This window comes from Phoenix dactylifera, chromosome 5, assembly GCF_009389715.1.
Source record: "Phoenix dactylifera cultivar Barhee BC4 chromosome 5, palm_55x_up_171113_PBpolish2nd_filt_p, whole genome shotgun sequence".
NCBI classification, from domain to species: Eukaryota; Viridiplantae; Streptophyta; class Magnoliopsida; order Arecales; family Arecaceae; genus Phoenix; species Phoenix dactylifera.
In genome coordinates, this window is record NC_052396.1 from 8,800,071 (window position 1) to 8,819,647 (window position 19,577).

Here is a 19,577-nt window from a genome sequence, read left to right on the forward strand (position 1 = left end):
AATAAAATTAATTCATGAATTGCCTCTTAATATATACAACAACCGACATCTTGAAATTAAAAGTCATTATGGAGTGAAAAAGATAATCGGGACCATAGTTGGCTGGTTTTAGTACCATTACATTATATAAAGAAGCAGCAATCAGGAACTTCAACTCGAATCTCTCAATAAAATTTAAAAAAATAAAAAAAATGAAAATAGGATTTATGTTCTTTTTTTTATTGATGATCCACACCTCAAAAATTGAGGTACATAATCTTATTTATAATAGTAGCGAGGTCCAGCCTTATACACTTTGGATTGGATTCCTCTTTTAGTTGTATATTTTGAAAAATAAATATAACTAATAAAAATAATTATAAAAATACTAAAATTCTAAAAAAAGATAGGTTTTGATTTTTATATCAACTTTGCTTTCATCGCTTTGCCTAATTCTTCATATATTGAAAAATACGCCATGTCAAAATCTTTTTCGAAAAAAAAAATTATTTGATTCGCTTGCTTTAAAGCACAAATGATAGAATTGTAGTATATTTCAACCCCATAAGGGGTTGGCCAAAAGTTATAAATCTCAAAAAGTTACCTAACTTAAAAAAAAAAAGATCATTTTAATCAGGGATCGTATGACCAAGTTATTGTCTCTAAAAGTTTGGTTTGCTACTCAGCTCTATTAAATCCTTCTTATAATGGCCAAAATAATCAACATCGAGTTGGGTGATTCTTCTAGATACCTGAAGTGGCCAACATGATCCACGTCAAGTTTGGTGATCCTCCTGAATATCCATAGTGGTCAAAATAGTCCACATTAATCTAGTGATCTTGTTGAATACTTTTGGTGGCTAAAGTGGTCCACATGGAGTCTGGTGATCCTCTTAAATTAAGACTTCCCTTGTTTAGGAGATTTAGCTCCTGCTAAGTAAAAACGGAAGATGGAAAAATGCTTGCTTCCTTGCTCACGGTTGAACCACTTGGTTTTGCACGAAGATGATTTTTGGCTTTGGTCATCTCATCTCAAGATATAGGAATGGTGCTTGTGTTTATAGACATGATGTTGGAGAGTTAGATAATATTCTCCCCTTTTTTAGTAATTATTTGATAGATTTTCACTATTCTTCTTATCTTATTCATATTTCATCACTTCAATAATTGTTTGTGCCTTTAAGGAGCACAGAGGGCTGCACATACGATGGTAAAGAAAGCAAAGAGATTCCTGACAAAACCCAAAAAACAAAGATACAGAGATCCATACAAGGTAAATGTTTTCTCATCATGCTGTAGCAAGCAATAGTGTACCATGTCAATGCATTTGGTGAGTTGTGCAGTCTTATCTTCATGTGTTGTATTGTCCCTTGACATAAATTGATGATATCTGAGGTCATTAGAATGCTTCCCAACTTGTAGAAGGTTTTTTTTTTCTTTTTCCCTCCAGTTTTAGGGCTATATGGAGCTACTTTTGGTTCCTTATTTGGAGGTCATTTAGTCGGAGTTCTGAAATGTTCTCTTCCAACCACTGTAAATGTCTCATTTTTCCCCTCAACTTGCCGCTTTTTTTCCTGAGCATTTTAAGGGTTCCAAATGATACCCCTTTGTTTTGCGCTACTGCTACTTTTCTTCCTGCAACCCTGTCGCCCCTCCTTTAGGTCCTTGTAGGAGATCTCACACTCTTGCTATAGGTAGCTATGCTTAGTTTAATCAAAAGTGTGTGCAAGATACAACTACCTCTCTTTCTTCATGCTTGGTTTCCTTCTTTTACCCTTTTAACATCCTCTTATTCTTCCATTTTCCACATTTCCCCATCCTTTGCGTTTTGCTCCTTGTTCAGTAGTTTGCTATTTACACAAAGCAACATATATTCTGGCTCTATTTACCTCTTCCACTCTTCCTCCATTCCCATCTATTTCTCTAACCACTTATTTCCTACTCTCTTTCAGCATATATTCTGACTTACTTCCTCTCAATTGCACCCTTGCTCATTTGCTCTTTCTCATTATCTTATTTATTTGGGCCTTTCTACTTGGTTGCTGCACCACCTTCTTCCAATAGTACGCTAGTATCATGTTCCCTGTGAATGACCTTTCTTGCATTACGTAGTTATACTTTTTTGTAAGCAAGATTTCTCCAAGGGTCTACATTTGTTGAACCATGCTAGGCCAGTACAAACATCAACACGAGGTCAACATGGAACCCACTGATTCTGTTTTTTTCTGAAATCTGAACCTTTTTATTTTTATTTAGGTATTTTTTTCAGTTTCGAGATGAGATGGCACAATAGGCCCTTGCTAGTAACACTCGATTCCTCAATTCAAGCTTATTTCAGGAACATTACAGGAATGCCAGCATTTGGATTCAAACCTGGTACCTCCCCTTAACAAGACCAAGTTCCTTCAGGCAAAGTATATCTTTCTCGAGTTCCTATTTGACTCTCAGGGCACCATTCCTCAATTCTCTTTTACTTTGATCAATAGATAACTCCTCAAGCAGATGCCTAAGCTGGTCTAATTGGCCTTGTGCACTATTGACACCTATTCCTGAAGAAGCCTTTTTTGTTCTCATTTACTAGTTCCTTGAACACTTACGTAGTTCTTCGTTTCCAGGAGAGTGGTAAGCTTTTCACTTGCTTCCTAAGTTTTGTTCTAGACCGCAGTCTGGGCAGCAGGGTAGATCCTGTGTTAGAACTGAACAGAAGTGCAACCATGCGCATCAGCCATGCCTGCAGAACACAGAGACCGATGGAAATTGTCTGTCAGTATTAATTTGTCTTCACCATTGTCTTCACAAGTTGCAATTATCAAGCCACTGACAAGCTAGCCTTTACCATATTTAATCAATTTCTTCCAGCTATGAGTCATTTCTTATGACCATTCTCAATATCACAATACAAAGGTGGAACTAAGCTATGCGTCTGTCAGCAAGCGATGATTAATTCTTAGTTAAATGGATCACTATAAGGCATGCCAATGGACTTGCAACTTTATTCAGGAGCACAACAATGATTCTGCAAATAACATTTTTTCCTAATTTATTAGATGGTCATGAAGAATGTGTTGCTTCGAATTTGTATGAAGTTGGTATAGAAGCTCTAGCATAGAAGCATTTGACAATATGTTTACCTCAACTCAAGCGTGAAATTATACTTTTCCTGCCCACTGTCAGTTTTTGGTTGTTGCACTAATATCATTGATGTCCTCATTGTTGCCTACGAAAATAAGATTCTTTTTCTTCAGTGACGCTGCATAAGGCTTTCAATCCAATGATAAGAGATCAAGGCAATGATTCTTATACCACACCACACATGGACCAGTATAGTATAACACAGTACACTCAGTATCTACTTGCAGTTCTGTGATAAAAGCACAAAAGAGAAACATGTTTAATAACTATCATAAGGTTCCAAGAGCTTTGACAAGTCTATCACAAAAAGTTGGAATTCACTTTCTCAAATTCATGTGCATAGAATCAAATAAGCACGATCAAGATTCACAGACAGGCTACTCAAGTAATCTGCCACTCATGATGGTAAAACAGATTTCCTAAAACTGTGTAAGATACTTGACATTTTAAAAGTGTTTATGAATAATCTCTCTTTAAAATGTCCTGCTCAAAAAATTATCTAATGCTGGTGCATCATATAGTTAACGTATCTCGTAAAAGTCCTAACTGTGAAACTTATGCAACTAACATATTCAAGTCAAACAGAAGTGGAAGGTGATCAACTCAGCTGAAATTCAAGTTGCTAGATATCCTACAAGAAACATATTGCATTGGAGGAGAATCACAATTCAAGAAGTATTGAAGTTGGTGGGGAGGAGTGGGTGGAGATAATTTCAGGTGACCATAGGATGGTGCAGCTTGTCTGATACATGAATTTTTATCTTAACTAGTATCTGTGCCCCTAATTTATTCCATAAGGTATCGTACTATTACCAAAACGTACACAAAGAATTTATTTGAAATTTCTACTTTGCCATCATGAACAACTGTGGTTTTTCGTTGTGGCGATGTGAGGTGAGGCCAAACTGAACCAGTTGCAGCAACGAACTCCCATCAGTCATGATGTCCACTCACCAAAACATTACAAGACACGAGCTTCATTCTTCAACTTGTCAACGAGCTCATCCACAGAGGAAACGATAACACCAGCTTTCCTTTTTGGAGGTTCAGTGACCTGAACCACCTCTAGATCTGACTTAATCTCCACATTTAACTCTTCAGGAGTAAATTTCTTGATGACCTTTGATTTAGCTTTCATTATATTGGGGAGCGTTGCATATCTTGGCTGATTTAACCTCAAGTCCGTGCTGCAACAAAAATAAAACCATGTCCAAAAATTAACTGAGAAATGGACCTGATAAAAAAGATACTGGCTTGGTACCAGTCAAATACTAAGGTGATAAGCCAAAGCAAATTGAAATTTTTAGTACTAATGTTTTCATGAAGGTGGATCATACCTGGTTTCCAATTAATGTCAAGCAAAATATTGAATTTTTAAAAGTCAAATACTAATTAGCAGCATGACATGCAATAAAGCCAACACTGAAGCAAATATAAGATATGGTCGATAAAGAATATCTTAACCTGCCCATGTTAGAACATACTCGAAATTATGCACCTAAAGCTCACGAATCAACATCATGCAGTATTGCAGTAATGTTCTTATTTGACATACGGTATGGTCCAACTAAGTTGATTTAATAAGATGAAATAAATTTATCTAACATAGATGATCAAAATGCAGCCTATGCAAGTGATGCTTGGTTGACTGAAGGTCATAATTGATGATTCAGCAATCACTTTTCTTCTTTCAGCATGACAGAGGGAGGCCACCTTTCCATGTTCTAAATAAAGAACCTTTCCCAGTTAATGGACTGACAAAAGCAGTGCTAACCTATGGACTCAAGTCTATTGGCAAAACAGTACTACAATCACCTGGATTCCTTGAGAGGACATTTGTAATCTCATAAAGACTTCAGCTTTACAGGTTTCTGGCATTTATGAAGAAGCCAACTGATGCACTGATTGGTAGGCCAACAAAGAGGATGTGCAGAGGATTGTCACATGACTGGGGAATTTTCTGACAACCTAATGTTATTAGTGCCCACTGATGTTAGTCGAGGTTATTGCAAATATGAGGCATGATTATACAGTGAAGCATATTCTTAAGCATGAGATTAAATGACAATTCAATTAAGCCAGAGCAAATAATAGTAGTTCAATTTTTCTGTTCTGCCACATTGGTGGGTGACAATTAAAATCTAGAAAGAACAAAAAGAAAAAAAAAATAATATTGGCAGCCAAAAAAAATCAAAGAAGAAGATTACGTGATTACTGCAGGCAAATCTAGACAAAGAGTCTCTAGACCACCATCGACTTCTCTTTCCACTGTTGCTACTTGTTTTGCCTTGTCCAATACAACCTACTACAAAGGCAGCAAATGGTGTTAATATACATAAATTTGACTTTGCCATACTACACTGAATTAAGTAGATGAACAAATTCTATACCCTTGAATCTTCCTTTTAACATATCTATTAAATGGAAATCTAAAATAATTGAAAAAATGGATCAACATAACTTGTTAGTCACAGTAACAGCTAACCTGATTTTTTTTAAAAAAAAAAAGAGAAAAAGAAAAGAAAAACATAAGACTTGAGATACATATTAGTGGAGCAATAGATGGCAAATATCAGTATTGCATCATAAAGAAACTTCTTTCTAGATTGCATTACGACAATTTATGCTAGGTCATGGAACAATCAACCATTTATATCAAATAAATAATGAGGATGAAGGTATCAGTAAATAAATTTAAAACTTTTGTCAAAATTTCAAAACCAAAGAAAGGATGCCTTTTTATGAATGCCATACACGCTTAAGTATTTAATTTCACGACCTTTATTTACTTCTAGTGTTTTTTTTGTTCCTGAACCTCCTGTTCCAGGTGAAAAACTGATGGAAAAATCATGCATAGATGCACAGTGCAAATACATAGTGCTTCATTTGATCTGGCCTGAGCAAAATCTGAACACAGAAGTGAGAAGGAGTTGGAGGAATAATTTGATAATTATTATCTTTTTATGATGGTTCTTATGCTTTTAAGTATCAACATTAGTATAAGAAATGGACATGCTTGAGGTACAATATCATACTATTCAAGAGGCAAAGACATATGATCAGTTCTAGATCAACTAGAATCAATCAGATAACATCCTTCCATTGCCAGTCACATGTGCTTTGTGCTGTGATGACTAAAGCGCACAGGCATCCGCTAAAGACCAGATGATATGTGATGCAGCACTGTCCCGTGAGAGGGGTGGGAGAAAGGAGGAGGAGAGAGAACAGGAGAGGAATGAGGAGGAAGAAGAACAGAGAGGGGAGAAGAGAGAAAAATAGATAGAGAGCAAACGTGTTCAATATTCATTAATTTGTCAAGAAATGCATAGACCCTATATATAGGGTTACGAAATATAAAAAGGTCCCTCCAAATAAACTAATCCCACAAAAGCCATAACACAACAATATGTACATAAACCCAGTCAACATAAAATAAGCTAACATCAACTCAGTCCAACCATAACGAGAGTGGCTGGACCCTCCTCCTGCGACGACCGTAAACCCGCGTCACTGGCGATCTGGTACTGGTGTCCGCACCAACTCTCTCCGGGTCAGAAGAAGTCGACCTCGACGAATGCGGAGCAGTGCAGCTCTGGTAATACTCCAAAAGGTCCAGATCAATGCGCTGAAGCTCCTCTCGTGTGATCCAAGTCGAATCGGATTCTGGGCGGCCACGCCAACGAACTAAAAAATGCTGAATGCTACCAACACTGGATAAAATAGTTTGCTCTTCTGAAATGGCATCAATAAATTCTTTCTGTGCTGGTGGGAGAGGCAAAGGAAGGGAAGATGGTATGGACTCAAGGATATGGGAAGTAGCGGGCTCAAGATGGGACTCAACAAAAGGGTCATCGGGGATGGATGGTGGACCCTTGTAAGCAACCAAATCTTCAATATTAAAAGTGGAGCTGATAACATAATCTGAGGGGAGGTCAAGAACATAGGCATTCGCACCCGGTGCAACATCCGAAATAGTCCCGCGCTACGAGCCTGCAGTTTCTTAACGGTCCCTTGCGAAAACCGCTCTGGTCGAATGCGTACCATAACATAGTCCCCAGGGTGGAATATTTTGTCCCATCTATGAGAATCAGCTTGCAATTTATATTGAGCATTACTAACATGTATGCGCTTTTGGATTTCCTGATGTAACTCATTAATATATTGTGCAAATGCGTGTGCGACTCAGAAATCCTAACATGGGGTGACATGGGTAAAAGATCTAAAGGTTTTCGAGCTTTGTAACCATTGCGACCTCAAATGGACTCATGCCAATGGACCGATTAACTGAATTGTTATATGCGAACTGTGCGACAGGAAGAACTGAATCCCAGTTACGAGTATGGTCACCCACAAGGCACCGTAAAAAATTACCCAGACTTCGGTTTACCACTTCTGTTTGGCCGTCAGTTTGTGGATGGTAGGCAGTGGAAAATTTAAGTTTCGTACCAACTGAGTACCATAAAGTTTTCCAAAAATAACTCATGAAACGTACATCCCGGTCAGACACGATGGTGTGGGGAAGGCCATAAAATTTAACAATCTCAGCAAAGAAGAGTTTGGCCACTTTGGAAGCGTCTGCGGTTTTGGAACACGGAATGAAGTGGGCCATTTTGGAGAAACGATCCACTATGACAAGAATAGAATCATGTTGTCGGACGATACGGGGAAGACCAAGCACAAAGTCCAAACTAATGTCATGCCAAGGACGATCAGGTATCGGTAAGGGGGTGTAGAGACCAGTGTTTTGTTTCTGGTGTTTGGCTAGTTGGCACGTCCGACATTGGCTAGTGATTTTAGCAACATCCCGTTTTAGGCTAGGCCAGAAGAATTGACGTTCGACCTCTTCGATGGTCTTATCTCGCCCAAAGTGTCCGGAAAGGCCACCGGCATGTACTTCCCACACCAAAAATTCTCTTACTGATGTCTGTGGGATACAGAGCTTTGCTGCTTTAAACAAATAACCATCCTGAAGATAAAATCCATCAATTGAGGGTTCATGTCCATCAGCAATGGTTCTGTAAAGTTCTTCAAAATCGGGGCAAGTGGAGTAGTCACTTCTGAGTCTTTCGAAGCCCGTAACATGTGCGGACATGGTCGAGAGTAGGGTCACTCACCGGCTCAGCGCATCAGCAGCAGTGTTGGAGGCACCCGATGTATGTTTGAGAACGAAAGTATATTCCTGAAGGAACTCAACCCATTTGGCATGCCTAGAATTCAACTTCTTTTGAGAGTTAAGGTAGCGAAGAGCTTCATGATCAAAGTAAAGTACGAATTCATTGGGTAGCAGGTAATGCCGCCAATACCGAAGAGCCTGGACTACAGCATAAAATTTCTTATCATAGGTAGAGTATTTTTGCTTAGCCTCGTTTAACTTCTCACTAAAGTATGCTATGGGATGGCGTTCCTGACTGAGCACCCCGCCGATGCCAAGGCGAGATGCATCACACTCCACTTCAAACGCCTTACTGAAGTCAAGCAAACGCATAACTGGCGCCTCCGTCATCCGTTTCTTGACATCGTGGAATGCGTTAGCTGCAGCGCTAGTCCAATGAAAGTCGCCCCTTTTTAGGCAATCAATGATTGGAGAAATTAATGTGCTAAACCCCTTAATAAAACGACGGTAAAAAGTGGCCAGCCCATGAAAGCTGCGAACCTCAGTAATGGTTTTTGGTTCAGGCCACTCAACTATCGCAGTGACTTTATCAGGGTCAGCGGACAAACCTTCTGAGGAGACAATGTAACCTAAGAAGTTGACATAAGAAGTGAAGAACAAACATTTCTTAAGGTTGGCATATAGTTTGGCATTCCGCAAGGTTATACATACCAGTCGTAAATGATCGAAATGTTGCTCCTTTGATTGGCTGTAGATAAGGATGTCATCAAAATATACGACTAAAAATTTGCCCATGAAAGGTCGTAGGACTTGGGTCATTACTCGCATAAAAGTACTAGGGGCATTTGAGAGTCCAAAAGGCATGACCAGCCACTCATACAGTCCAGCTTTCGTTTTAAAAGCCGTTTTCCATTCATCACCTGGACGGATCCGGATTTGATGATACCCACTCTTTAAATCAATTTTGGAGAAAATGGTGGCGCCTGCCATCATATCCAACATATCATCGAGCCGAGGGATGGAAAAACGGTATTTGACTGTGATTCAGTTAATGGCCCAACTATCGACACACATCCTCCACATGCCATCTTTTTTTGGAGTTAGGAGTGCAGGTACGGCACACGGACTTAAACTTTCACGAATGAATTCCTTTTGGATGAGCTCGTTAATTTGCTGTTGCAGCTCAGCATGCTCAGAAGGATTCATTCGATAGTGGGATAGGTTAGGTAGGGTAGCTCCCAGAACTAGATCAATAGCGTGCTGTATGTCACGCAAGGGCGGCAGGTGATCCGGGAGGTCTTCAGGAAAAATTTTCGAAAACTCCTCAAGGATGAGTTGACCATCTGTTGGTAGCTCGCTTGGTGGAATCAGTTGGTTTTCGAGAACAAGTAAAGCGTACACTATAGAATCACTAGAGATGTCTCGTTCAAATTTGGATGGACTCAAAATATGGAGTTCTTTGCTCTTTGTCTCATTGGTCTTCTTGCCCTCGTCAAGTGTCCTAGACCGTAGGGGATTAAGTTTAATTCTCTTGCCCTCAAATATGAAGGAACAAGAATTAGAACGACCAAAGATGGTGACATCAAGGTCGAACAACCAAGGTCTTCCCAATATTAGGTGACCTACGTCCATCGGGATTATATCACACCAGATGGTGTCTTTATACGAAAGAATTTGAATTGGGACGAGACACCGTTCTTTAATTTGGATAGAAAAGGTATCTATCCAGGAGACCTTGTAAGGTTGGGTATAAGGAACGGGAGTCAAACCTAAGCGAGAGACAACACTTAATGATATTGCATTAATGCAGCTCCCGCTATCGATGATAACTTTACAGTCCTTATCTCCGCACTTAAGATAAGTGTGGAAGATCGAAGAACGCCTCCAGTCAGCCTGTTCCTTGGGTTGGGCGAGAGCACAACGTACTACATTCATAACAGATTGGTTTGATTCGGTCTCAATCAATGGAGTTGTGGTTCGGATGCATCCTAAAGTGTCGGTACGTTCATCGTGGTCATCCTCGACATCATGGATGTCATCTAAATTTGGTTCATAGATTTGTTCTTCTAATTCGTCGTTATGATCCTCTTGTTGTTGTGCTGCAATGACAAGAGAAGTGTTCGCACATTGGGAAGCGATATGACCAAAACCCTGGCATTTAAAGCATTGGATTCGGGAACTTGCCTTCGGGGCTTCGCCAAGAATGCCCTTGCCCTTGGTGTCCCGGTTTAAGGTAGGGTTGGAGGAAATAGGTCTAGAAGGCATGGGTCCAAGCGGATGTCGAGATCCTGAAGGAAAAACGCTAGTGGGTGGTCCGCGAAGATCAGAACGTCGAGCAAATGTAGGCTTGGCTATCTGCTCATAGTTCTGGGCGAACGTATAGGCATGGTCAAGGGTGGATATTTCCCGAAGGATGAGTTCCTTCCTGAGCTCATCATTAAGATCTCGTCGAAACCTACTCAGGACCATCCATTCATTTTCTTCCACATTACACCGCATCATAAATTCGTCAAATTGGGCGATGTAATCATTAACGGGCCGATTACCTTGACGCAAAGTATCCCACCGATCGAGAAGATCATCTTGGTAGCTAAAAGGCAGATACTTTCTTTCAGTTTTTCTATCATCTCTACCCAATCGATAATCGCAGGCTGATGTCTCCGAGCTAGCAAATGTTCGGTGCTTTGCCAGAAAAGTTTGGCGCAACCAACTAGCTTCATCCTAGCAAACCGGACCTTCTTGTCCTCAGACAAATTATACCACTCAAAGAAGTAATCCATTTCGTGCATCCAGTCTGAAAAGACTTTTGGGTCTAAGCGATCATCAAAGGTAGGAGCTTCAACATGAATGCCCTTCAACACGTCGTCCTCATGGTCACGAGGTTGTCTAGGTTCCACATTAAAGTGATGACCCCGGTCAACATGAGGGATGGTGCCCGATCCTCTAGGGCATGGGTAGGCATGATGTCGTCCCGGTAATGGTACATTGTCAAAATTTCCTTGTCGAACAGAGCCGTGTGGTTCTAGAGTTTCATCGAAGTCAAAATCGGGGAAGTGGGCTGCAGTATCTTCTTTGGATTCTATGAGCCTATGTAGGGAGGATTTAACCGACTCTAGGCGGGCATGGGTATGAGAGGATTTAGTGGTCAAATCTTCAACAGCTTTCAATAGGGCTTCGATGCGGTCGTCTATAGTAGACTGGGTGTCAGAATGTGAGAGGACACGACCACTACAAAGGTGCATATGCAGAATAGACTTAACTATATGCTATCCTATCATAGGATGACAATAATGACGTGAAGTAGACCTAATGCATGCAAAGTCAATTAAAATGCAAGACAGATGCTCAATATAACACAAGACTATGCTTGAACAGAGAAATACTCCAAACTGGGAACTAGAAAGGGACGCAAGCCAACAAGTAATCGCAGTCAAGTAGAGTAGGGTCCAGTGGATGATCAGGTGTCACGAAACCTTGTAGGCTCCAACGATAACCAGCTCTACAATTAATAATAAAGAGGGTTGTCACAAAGGTTACTGTATGTTGCGTGGAGGTGTGTGAGAGCGTGTGTTTTGGATATTCAGAGTATGCCACCAAGCACAAAACAACAATTTGATGCCAAAATGAAAGCAAACAAAATATCCAGAAAATGGCAAACCTGATCTAGTGGAAGATGACGATTCAAGTGCGGCAAACCGGCTCGCTAATCGGCACAATTATGACCTGCTGGGCTGGTTCGTGTGGACGAAGTCGGGTCAGGTCACTTGGCTGAAGTTCAAAAGGAGGGAGGACGCTCGGGCTTGGGCCCGTGTGAAACCGGGTGCGGGCCTGATGAAGCAACGGCCTGTGAACAAGTGGAAGCGGGGAGGTGGAGTGGGTTTGGGTATCAAAGGGGATGGGGAAATAGAGCGATGGAATTGGGAGAAAGGCGGCAGCCGAAGGAGAGCCAGCGGCGAGCCAGGGAGGTGGAGTGGCAGCGAAAGAATCGGAAAAATAAAAAAGGTGGCGGTGGCAGTTCTTCAACGGCGGGAGGGTAGTCGTGAAGCTTGGGTGAAGGCGGTGGTGGTTGGACAGCCGGATGTCGACTGGCCGTGAAGTGGTAGAAGATGCTCAGGAGGGTTCAAGACTCTCCAATCCTCCCGTCAGTGAGGTGATAAAGGGTGGAAAAGGTGGTGGAAGGCCGAGAAGAAAGGAGGAAGAAGAGATGGGGGGAAAAAAGGCGTTCGTGGTGGTGGTGGTGGGAGGCGACGGAAGCGGCGAGAGGCTGCGAAAGTGTGGGTGCGGTGGTAAGAACGGCGACGGCTGCGGTGGCGGCGGTGGCAGCGATGCGTCGACAGCGGCGGTGGCGGCGGAACCCAAGATCTAGGGTTCTTCTTCGTCGGGACGATAGGTACACTTTTTTTTTTTTTGAACAGCACGTGCAAGTCACGTGCTTTCGCCTGAGGTTGTCACGTGTGGAAGTCACGTGCGGGACTCACGTGAGGGTCATGTGACCCTCTTTTTTTTCTTTTTTTTTTCTTTTTTTTTGTTTTATCCCGGAACGGATCCGGGTTACTGACCGAGGGTTAACGGGTTTGGAGCTTACCCGTTTACCAACTTGAAACTCTCCAACAGTTTCAAGTGAGCGTGCCGAGATTTACGCCCACGGTTGCTGGCGGTTCCCGGCGGCCGATCATGCCGAAGTTCACGCCAGCAGTGCGGGTGGATCTCAGTGGCCAGTGGTGGTGGCCAGCGACCAGTCACCTGCTCCGGCACTGGGTCTCTTCTCACTAGTAATGTCTTCCCGTCTCTCTTCCTGTGCACAGTGGCCGGCGGGTACTTCGGCGGATCCAAGGGACAGGGCCGAAAGAAGGGGGGCAATAGTCCTCTTCTTTTTGGCAACGGAAGTCACTCGTGGTCCGTCAACACGCTCCAGCGTCCGGGGTCGGGGTACCGCGTAAATTTCGTGCGCCCACCGAAATTCTGGAATCCGGCGTGGTGATTCTGTGGGTGGAGAAACGGCTGCCGATGGTGAGACAGAGGAAGTAGAGCACAGCGAGAGTATTGCGGGTGGTGGTGGTGTCGGGCACGATGGCGATGGGAAGGGGAGGATCAGCCGCAAGGGTTTCTTCCTTGTTTTTTTTTTTTTTTGCCTGAAGCCGAGAGAGGAAGGAACGGTGGCAACAGTGGCAGAGACAGAAGAGGGACCGAGGCTTTAGCAACAGTGGCAAGCCTGACCTGGCTCTGATAGCAAAGCTGATGCAGCACTGTCCCGTGAGGGGTGGGAGAAAGGAGGAGGAGAGAGAACAGGAGAGGAATGAGGAGGAAGAAGAACAGAGAGGGGAGAAGAGAGAGAAATAGATGGAGAGCAAACGTGTTCAAAATTCATTAATTTGTCAAGACATGCATAGACCCTATATATAGGGTTACGAAATACAAAAAGGTCCCTCCAAATAAACTAATCCCACAAAAGCTATAACACAACAATATGTACATAAACCCAGTCAACATAAAATAAGCTAACATCAACTCAGTCCAGCCATAACAAGAGTGGCTGGACCCTCCTCCTGCGACGACCATAGACCCGCGTCACTGGCGGTCTAGTACTGGTGTCCGCACCAATATGTCTCATTGTTCAAATTATCCAAACTCAAGTACATACATACTTTAACAGACACATGTTTATTTACTTTTTCCAGTGAAAGAAATTTCTGGATGTTCAAGAAGTGCCTCTTATGGGCACTAAGCTGCACAGAACATGCTAATAACTAGTCTATAGACAGCTGCACAACTTTGTTTCACATAACATGCTTCAGAAATAATTTTATTTGATAAGTAACAGAAGTTTAATAGGCTATTTGGAAGAACATATAAGTTGAATTCAACTGAAAACGGTCCTGTAATCTTCAACTCTGTCTCGGCTTTGTGCATCCTACTTTAAAATCAGTGTGTATGATCATTCTAGCCTTTCTATTTCACATTATTTAATACTTAGAACAAGTTGAAGACCTTTCTCTTCATTACAGACGTCTTTGTCTTATAGATAGCCAAGTCTGTCATAAATAGTTCACCCACAACTAATCCTATATTTGTGCTACTCTTAAGAATCCTCTCGTGTACTTTTTTATGGTTCATCTTTCACAGTTTCATCTCACAACACAGACATCCACCGCAACATCCTCATTTTAAGCAGCAGTCACCTTATGCTCGTGCGCTTCTCCATACTCAAGATTATGATCCATACAGAACAACTTATGTATATGTATGCACATCCAAGCATGTGTCTATGTATGGTTGGATGGCTTATATACTTCTCTCAAATATCTTAATGGCATCAGATGACAAGAGAGCATCAACAGAGGCCCATCTTTACTTCATACACCCTGTTTTGATGTAACTGAGATATTCCCATCTCTCTCCATCAAAACAATATCATAACCAATCTTAAGTTCATCGCCTTGCATTTGCAGCTGAGACATCTGCATCTCTCTTAACCAATTTGTATAGCATCCTTATGGTATCTTAGTCCACCAATAAAATTTACCTCAACAAAATTGAAATTTCTTAAGCGACGAACTAATAGATGAAAACTATATTACAAAGTAACAAAGTATTGAAGAGTCATTCAAATCTTTCTATATATCCCTTGTTATAGATGGTAAACTTGCTTAATTTGAACTATCAGTCCAGAGGGCTACTACAATAAGCTATTGTAAACCTTACATATGCAAAGCGATGAAATATGATGAATTGCAAAACCAATTGGAGAGAAGTTTCTTTGCTTGAAGAAATCCTCATCTAATGCTTTTTTCTTTATATAAAGAGCAGTGAAACAACTCCATTCAACTCTTGCCCATATTAAGTTCAGAAAAATAGAAACGTAAAATCAATATGTTATCAAAATAGCCATTTTGTTGATTAACTACAGAAAGCAGTTAAGAGTAAACAGGAAATTGTGGTGTGCATTATGGTTTCTGGAGACATATTTATCTGTAAAAAGGACCTAGAAATAAATGGTATTTTACAATGTCAATGTTGAGACCCATCTTTTGTTATTCTGCATGAAATTCTCACTTGACTGCAACCAGATATACTGAATCAAGGGATTTAGATAGTTAAATTAGATGGCATGAAGTTGTGAGATTTGAAACAGCAAAAATATTTAGATATGCTTGTCTATAATGTCCTACCTTTGAAGCAAATGTTCCTTGTGGCCATTTCAGCAGTCCAGCTACCATCTGTCCTGTTTGGTTGCAGTCGTCATCAATAGCCTAACAGGATAACTAAAGAATAAGCCCCAGCAACAAAACACCCAGAATGAGAATAATATTCCTACCACAAATGATGAACAAGTAAGATGATGTCCAGGCCAACAAATTCATACAACGAAACATCACAACAGCTATATTCCAAAAATAAATCCGATTTTACAGTATGAATCCACAATCAGAAATGTTAAACAGTAAACTGAAAAAAAACTGAACCAGGTTAACCATTCAAAGTTCTATGATAAAACAGGCAATCCAGATAACAAATGGCATTGACAATTCAGAACAAGGTATGGAGGTGCATCTTCTATGCAACCCAGCATACAACTTCGCAGAGATTTAAAAAAGCTGATAAAGATAAATTACAAAGAAGACAATTAAGAAGGAAATGGATGGTGAGGATTAGCCTAACATCAACCAAAGGAGAGCACAAGCTTAGAGAAGATTCATATAGCTTACAACATGGTGTCCAAAATTTGGCAACCTGCTCACACCATATCTAAGAATACCTAATGCAGCCTAAATGGCATTGCTGATGACAAGATGACTTCTCTAAACTCCTCATAAAAGATTTAAGGATCTTTTTTCATGACACATATCCTAGAAACAAAATGGCACGATCTAGCTAACATCTGTCAAGAGGCATATTTTAGGCTTGTGTCAGACCTTAAGCTGAGGCTTTTGAGGAATGTGTGAGGCTCTTGAGATAAGGCACAAGTATTACATAGAGAGTTTCTAGGAGGATCGCTACCTCTTCTTGTTATACTTGTATAGGAGGTAGATGCATTAGGCAATGATTTTTTCCACAACCAATGAACAGAAGAAAACAATGAATTTTGTATGCTTGGATGATAACACTGCATTCGATCAATAATGTTCAAATTAAGTATGATGAAGTATGTACAACTAACCACTAAGATTTGTGCACATTTGTTATTGTTTCAACATGTGATCCTTACCAAAGTCTGTCATCAAGCCCAAACATCATTCATAAATTTTACCTTACTTCTGTATTCTTGGATGACAACACTGCACTTGAACTATAATGTTGAAACTAAGTATGATGAAGTGTGATACTGTACATTTATCATGACGATTTATGCACATATTAAATTGTCGCACTGCGTGATCCTCACCAAAGTCTGTCACCAAGTCCAAACATCATTGATAAATTTTACCTTATTTTTCTTTACCTCATATTTCTTCATATTAATTTTCCTAGTTCTTACTTTTTAGATCATATGGAAAAATCCATTAGGCTTACAGCTTACCCCCAAATCATGCTTCCTCTAAAAATATTGCATAATACAACATACTAACTTGATGATTAGCTCTACTTCTTAATACATTAACTAAACTTTTATATATAAAGCAAGCCAACCTTAACCAACCTTATATATATAAATCATGATACAACACGTGTGGTCAATTTCTAACCAGTTTCAACTCAGACCAAGCTTAGTTGGAAATAGATGTATTCTTACTACCCAACTTGAAATTAAATTGATTCACTTCATGCATGAGATCTTGTCTCAAAATCTAACAAATATTCTGTTGCATCCGTCATATGATCTCAAACCTGAATATGGATGTGCACAAAATGCCTTGTAAAAAGTCAACTAGATTGTAAAGGATATTCCTCAAGCTTGTTTCCCTAGTTTGGATCAAATACTCAGCAAAGCAAGACAAAGAATTGGTGATCCAGAAGAAAATATAGATAGAATGGATATTCATGTTTTGTAGGCACGGTTACGATCGCTTAAGGAAGTTGGACCAACTCTTAAACATCAAGAAAAACATTTGGCAATCAATCCCTGACAGTTGGCTGTTATGGAAAATTAGGTTCCAACCTTCTATATCTTCAAGATTCTCTTTTCCAAAATCATCAAAATAAAGAATAAAGATCTTTGTTGTCTCTCAGCTGATTGACTAGTGGAACTAAGAAGGATGTTTTCATTCTCCAGGTATTGCATCAATTTCATACAAATAAAGTTTCAGTTTGACCTCCCATTCATCCCATGGAAAGTTTCCACCATCCCCAATAACCTTATCATTTTGTGAGGGGTTAAACTGGGATTTTTGAAACTAACCTGATGCAACCCAAATGCAAATATATGCTAATAATCCTATATTTGAAAGAAGAAAAATGAGAAAGATTGAAAAGTACCTATTGAAAAGTACCTGGACTGAAATCTGCCAATTAGAAAATAAACTCTCACCAAATAACATGTAACTAGGTTGTTTAATTATTTCATAAAACATTTATTAAACGTTGTAAAACAATTTGCGCCCATATATAAGGTTATGAAACCAGTGTGAGATAAATCATAATGACACTAGGACTTGGGACTTTCTGAAATGCATAATAAATCAAATGCTTACAATTTTAAGTGCTATGGCAACTAGCAAGTTAAAGTAACCATTTCCAAGACCAGTTGAGTCATCCCTTGATGCATCAAGACTTACAACTTAACCTTGTACTCTTTATAAGTTATAGAACCACATCATAAAGTTTAAAAAAATCAAAAAGGAAATGGATGAGGAGCAAAATTGGGTCACAAGCATGCACTTGCCAACATTGGCCAGTGAAAATGTAGATAAAAGGCCTTCAGATAAAATACAGATGAATGTACTTTAAAAGAAATTGGCACCATTCATATGCTATGCAAATTATAAAAATCTGCCATTACACACGTAAATTAGGAGTCCATGTTGCACTATTACATTTGTTACAAGAGAAGAGAATACTTGAGACAAAAAGGATGAAAGTAGTTCAAAAGGATATATAAAAGCTTGCAGTGAATGCATATATAATCAGTATCGTGCTTACTTGTTAAACTTATTAACTTTTCCCTCCCACTAAAACCTTCCTCTAAGTCTCAAAAACCTCTCTTTCTTTCCATGCTAAGGTTTAAAATTTCACTATTTAAACTTTCGAGATTTAAAATAACATATTAGTCAGTGTCAACTGATTTCCCATGAGAACATCAGTTTCAATTGAACAATTCAACTTTCAGTCTCAATTGATTTTGTCACACAAAAAAAAAAGAAAAAAACATTTTCCCGACCACGCTCCACGCTATAGAAGATTCTTTCACCCCAATGATATTGTATCCGCCAACAATTTCACATTTGTCCACATACCAGAAGAAACAAAAACAACAAAAAGTGAAGTTAATTTTTAAACGAAATACAACCCTAGCAAATTTCATCAAACTATATCATCAGCCAATATACCAAATCACCACTCGAGTACTAGAAGTAAACTTCCATATAATCTAAAATCTAAAACGCCCCAAAATCCAACATTTAATTAAGAGAGAGAGAGAGAGAGAGAGAGAGAGAGAGAGAGAGAGAGAGAGAGAGAGAGAAGCAATTCCTTTTACCTGCTTGCCCAGAATCAAGAGTCCGGGCTGCTCCACCTGGACGAGGGCCCTGAGAATTTTGGAGACGGAAAGCGGGAGGACGGGGGCCGCCCCGGCGTCGACGTGGACGGCGCGGTCGGCGCCCATGGCGAGGGCGGTCCGGAGGGTGTCGGCACACTGAGCGGGGCCCACGGTGACGGCGACGACCTCGTCGGCGGCGCCAGACTCCCGGATGCGGAGGGCCTCCTCCAGCGCGATCTCGCAGAAGGGGTTCATCGACATCTTCACGTTGCTCGTCTCCACCCCGCTCTGATCGCGATCGCCGGGCCACCATTACGACCGTCAGATGATTGATGGCCGGTGATTATGGGGGGAAATAGGGGGAGGAGCTACCTTGTCGGGCTTAACGCGGACCTTGACGGCGTAGTCGACGACCCGCTTGACGGCGACCAGGATCTTCATCGCTGCTACGCCCTTCCGTTCTCCGGCAGTTACTGTGCAGTCTATTCCCTAATGATCTCCTTCTCTTTATTTATTGGCCTGTAAATAGGGCTGAAAATGTACTCGCGCCAGCCCGAAACCAATCGGGCCGAGCCAACTTCGGTCCGGGCTGTGGACTAGGCTCCGAAAGAATTTAGACTGAGTTTGATATTAAATAAAAAACCCATTTATTTTTCAGGCCGGACTTAAGTATGTCATCAGCCTAAGCCCAAACAAGATCCAAAACAGAGCCCGAATTCA

At 40.6% G+C, this 19,577-nt stretch overlaps 1 protein-coding gene and 1 long non-coding RNA gene across 2 annotated transcripts; one reads left to right on the forward strand and one right to left on the reverse strand.

Moving 5' to 3' along the window:
• Positions 1–1,031: 1,031 nt before the first annotated feature.
• Positions 1,032–3,913, forward strand: LOC120110860. The gene is made up of 2 exons (XR_005511980.1): positions 1,032–1,252; positions 3,697–3,913. It is a non-coding gene; the product is annotated as an uncharacterized LOC120110860 (long non-coding RNA).
• On the reverse strand, positions 3,700–19,363 carry LOC103703557 (electron transfer flavoprotein subunit beta, mitochondrial). Its single transcript, XM_039126749.1, has 5 exons — positions 19,230–19,363; positions 18,858–19,145; positions 15,394–15,474; positions 5,319–5,413; positions 3,700–4,298 (listed from the first exon to the last, which is right to left on the reverse strand). The coding sequence occupies exons 1-5, from the start codon at positions 19,296–19,298 to the stop codon at positions 4,073–4,075; spliced, it is 759 nt and encodes a 252-aa protein (XP_038982677.1). The 5' UTR covers positions 19,299–19,363; the 3' UTR covers positions 3,700–4,072.
• Between the last annotated feature and the right edge of the window lie 214 nt (positions 19,364–19,577).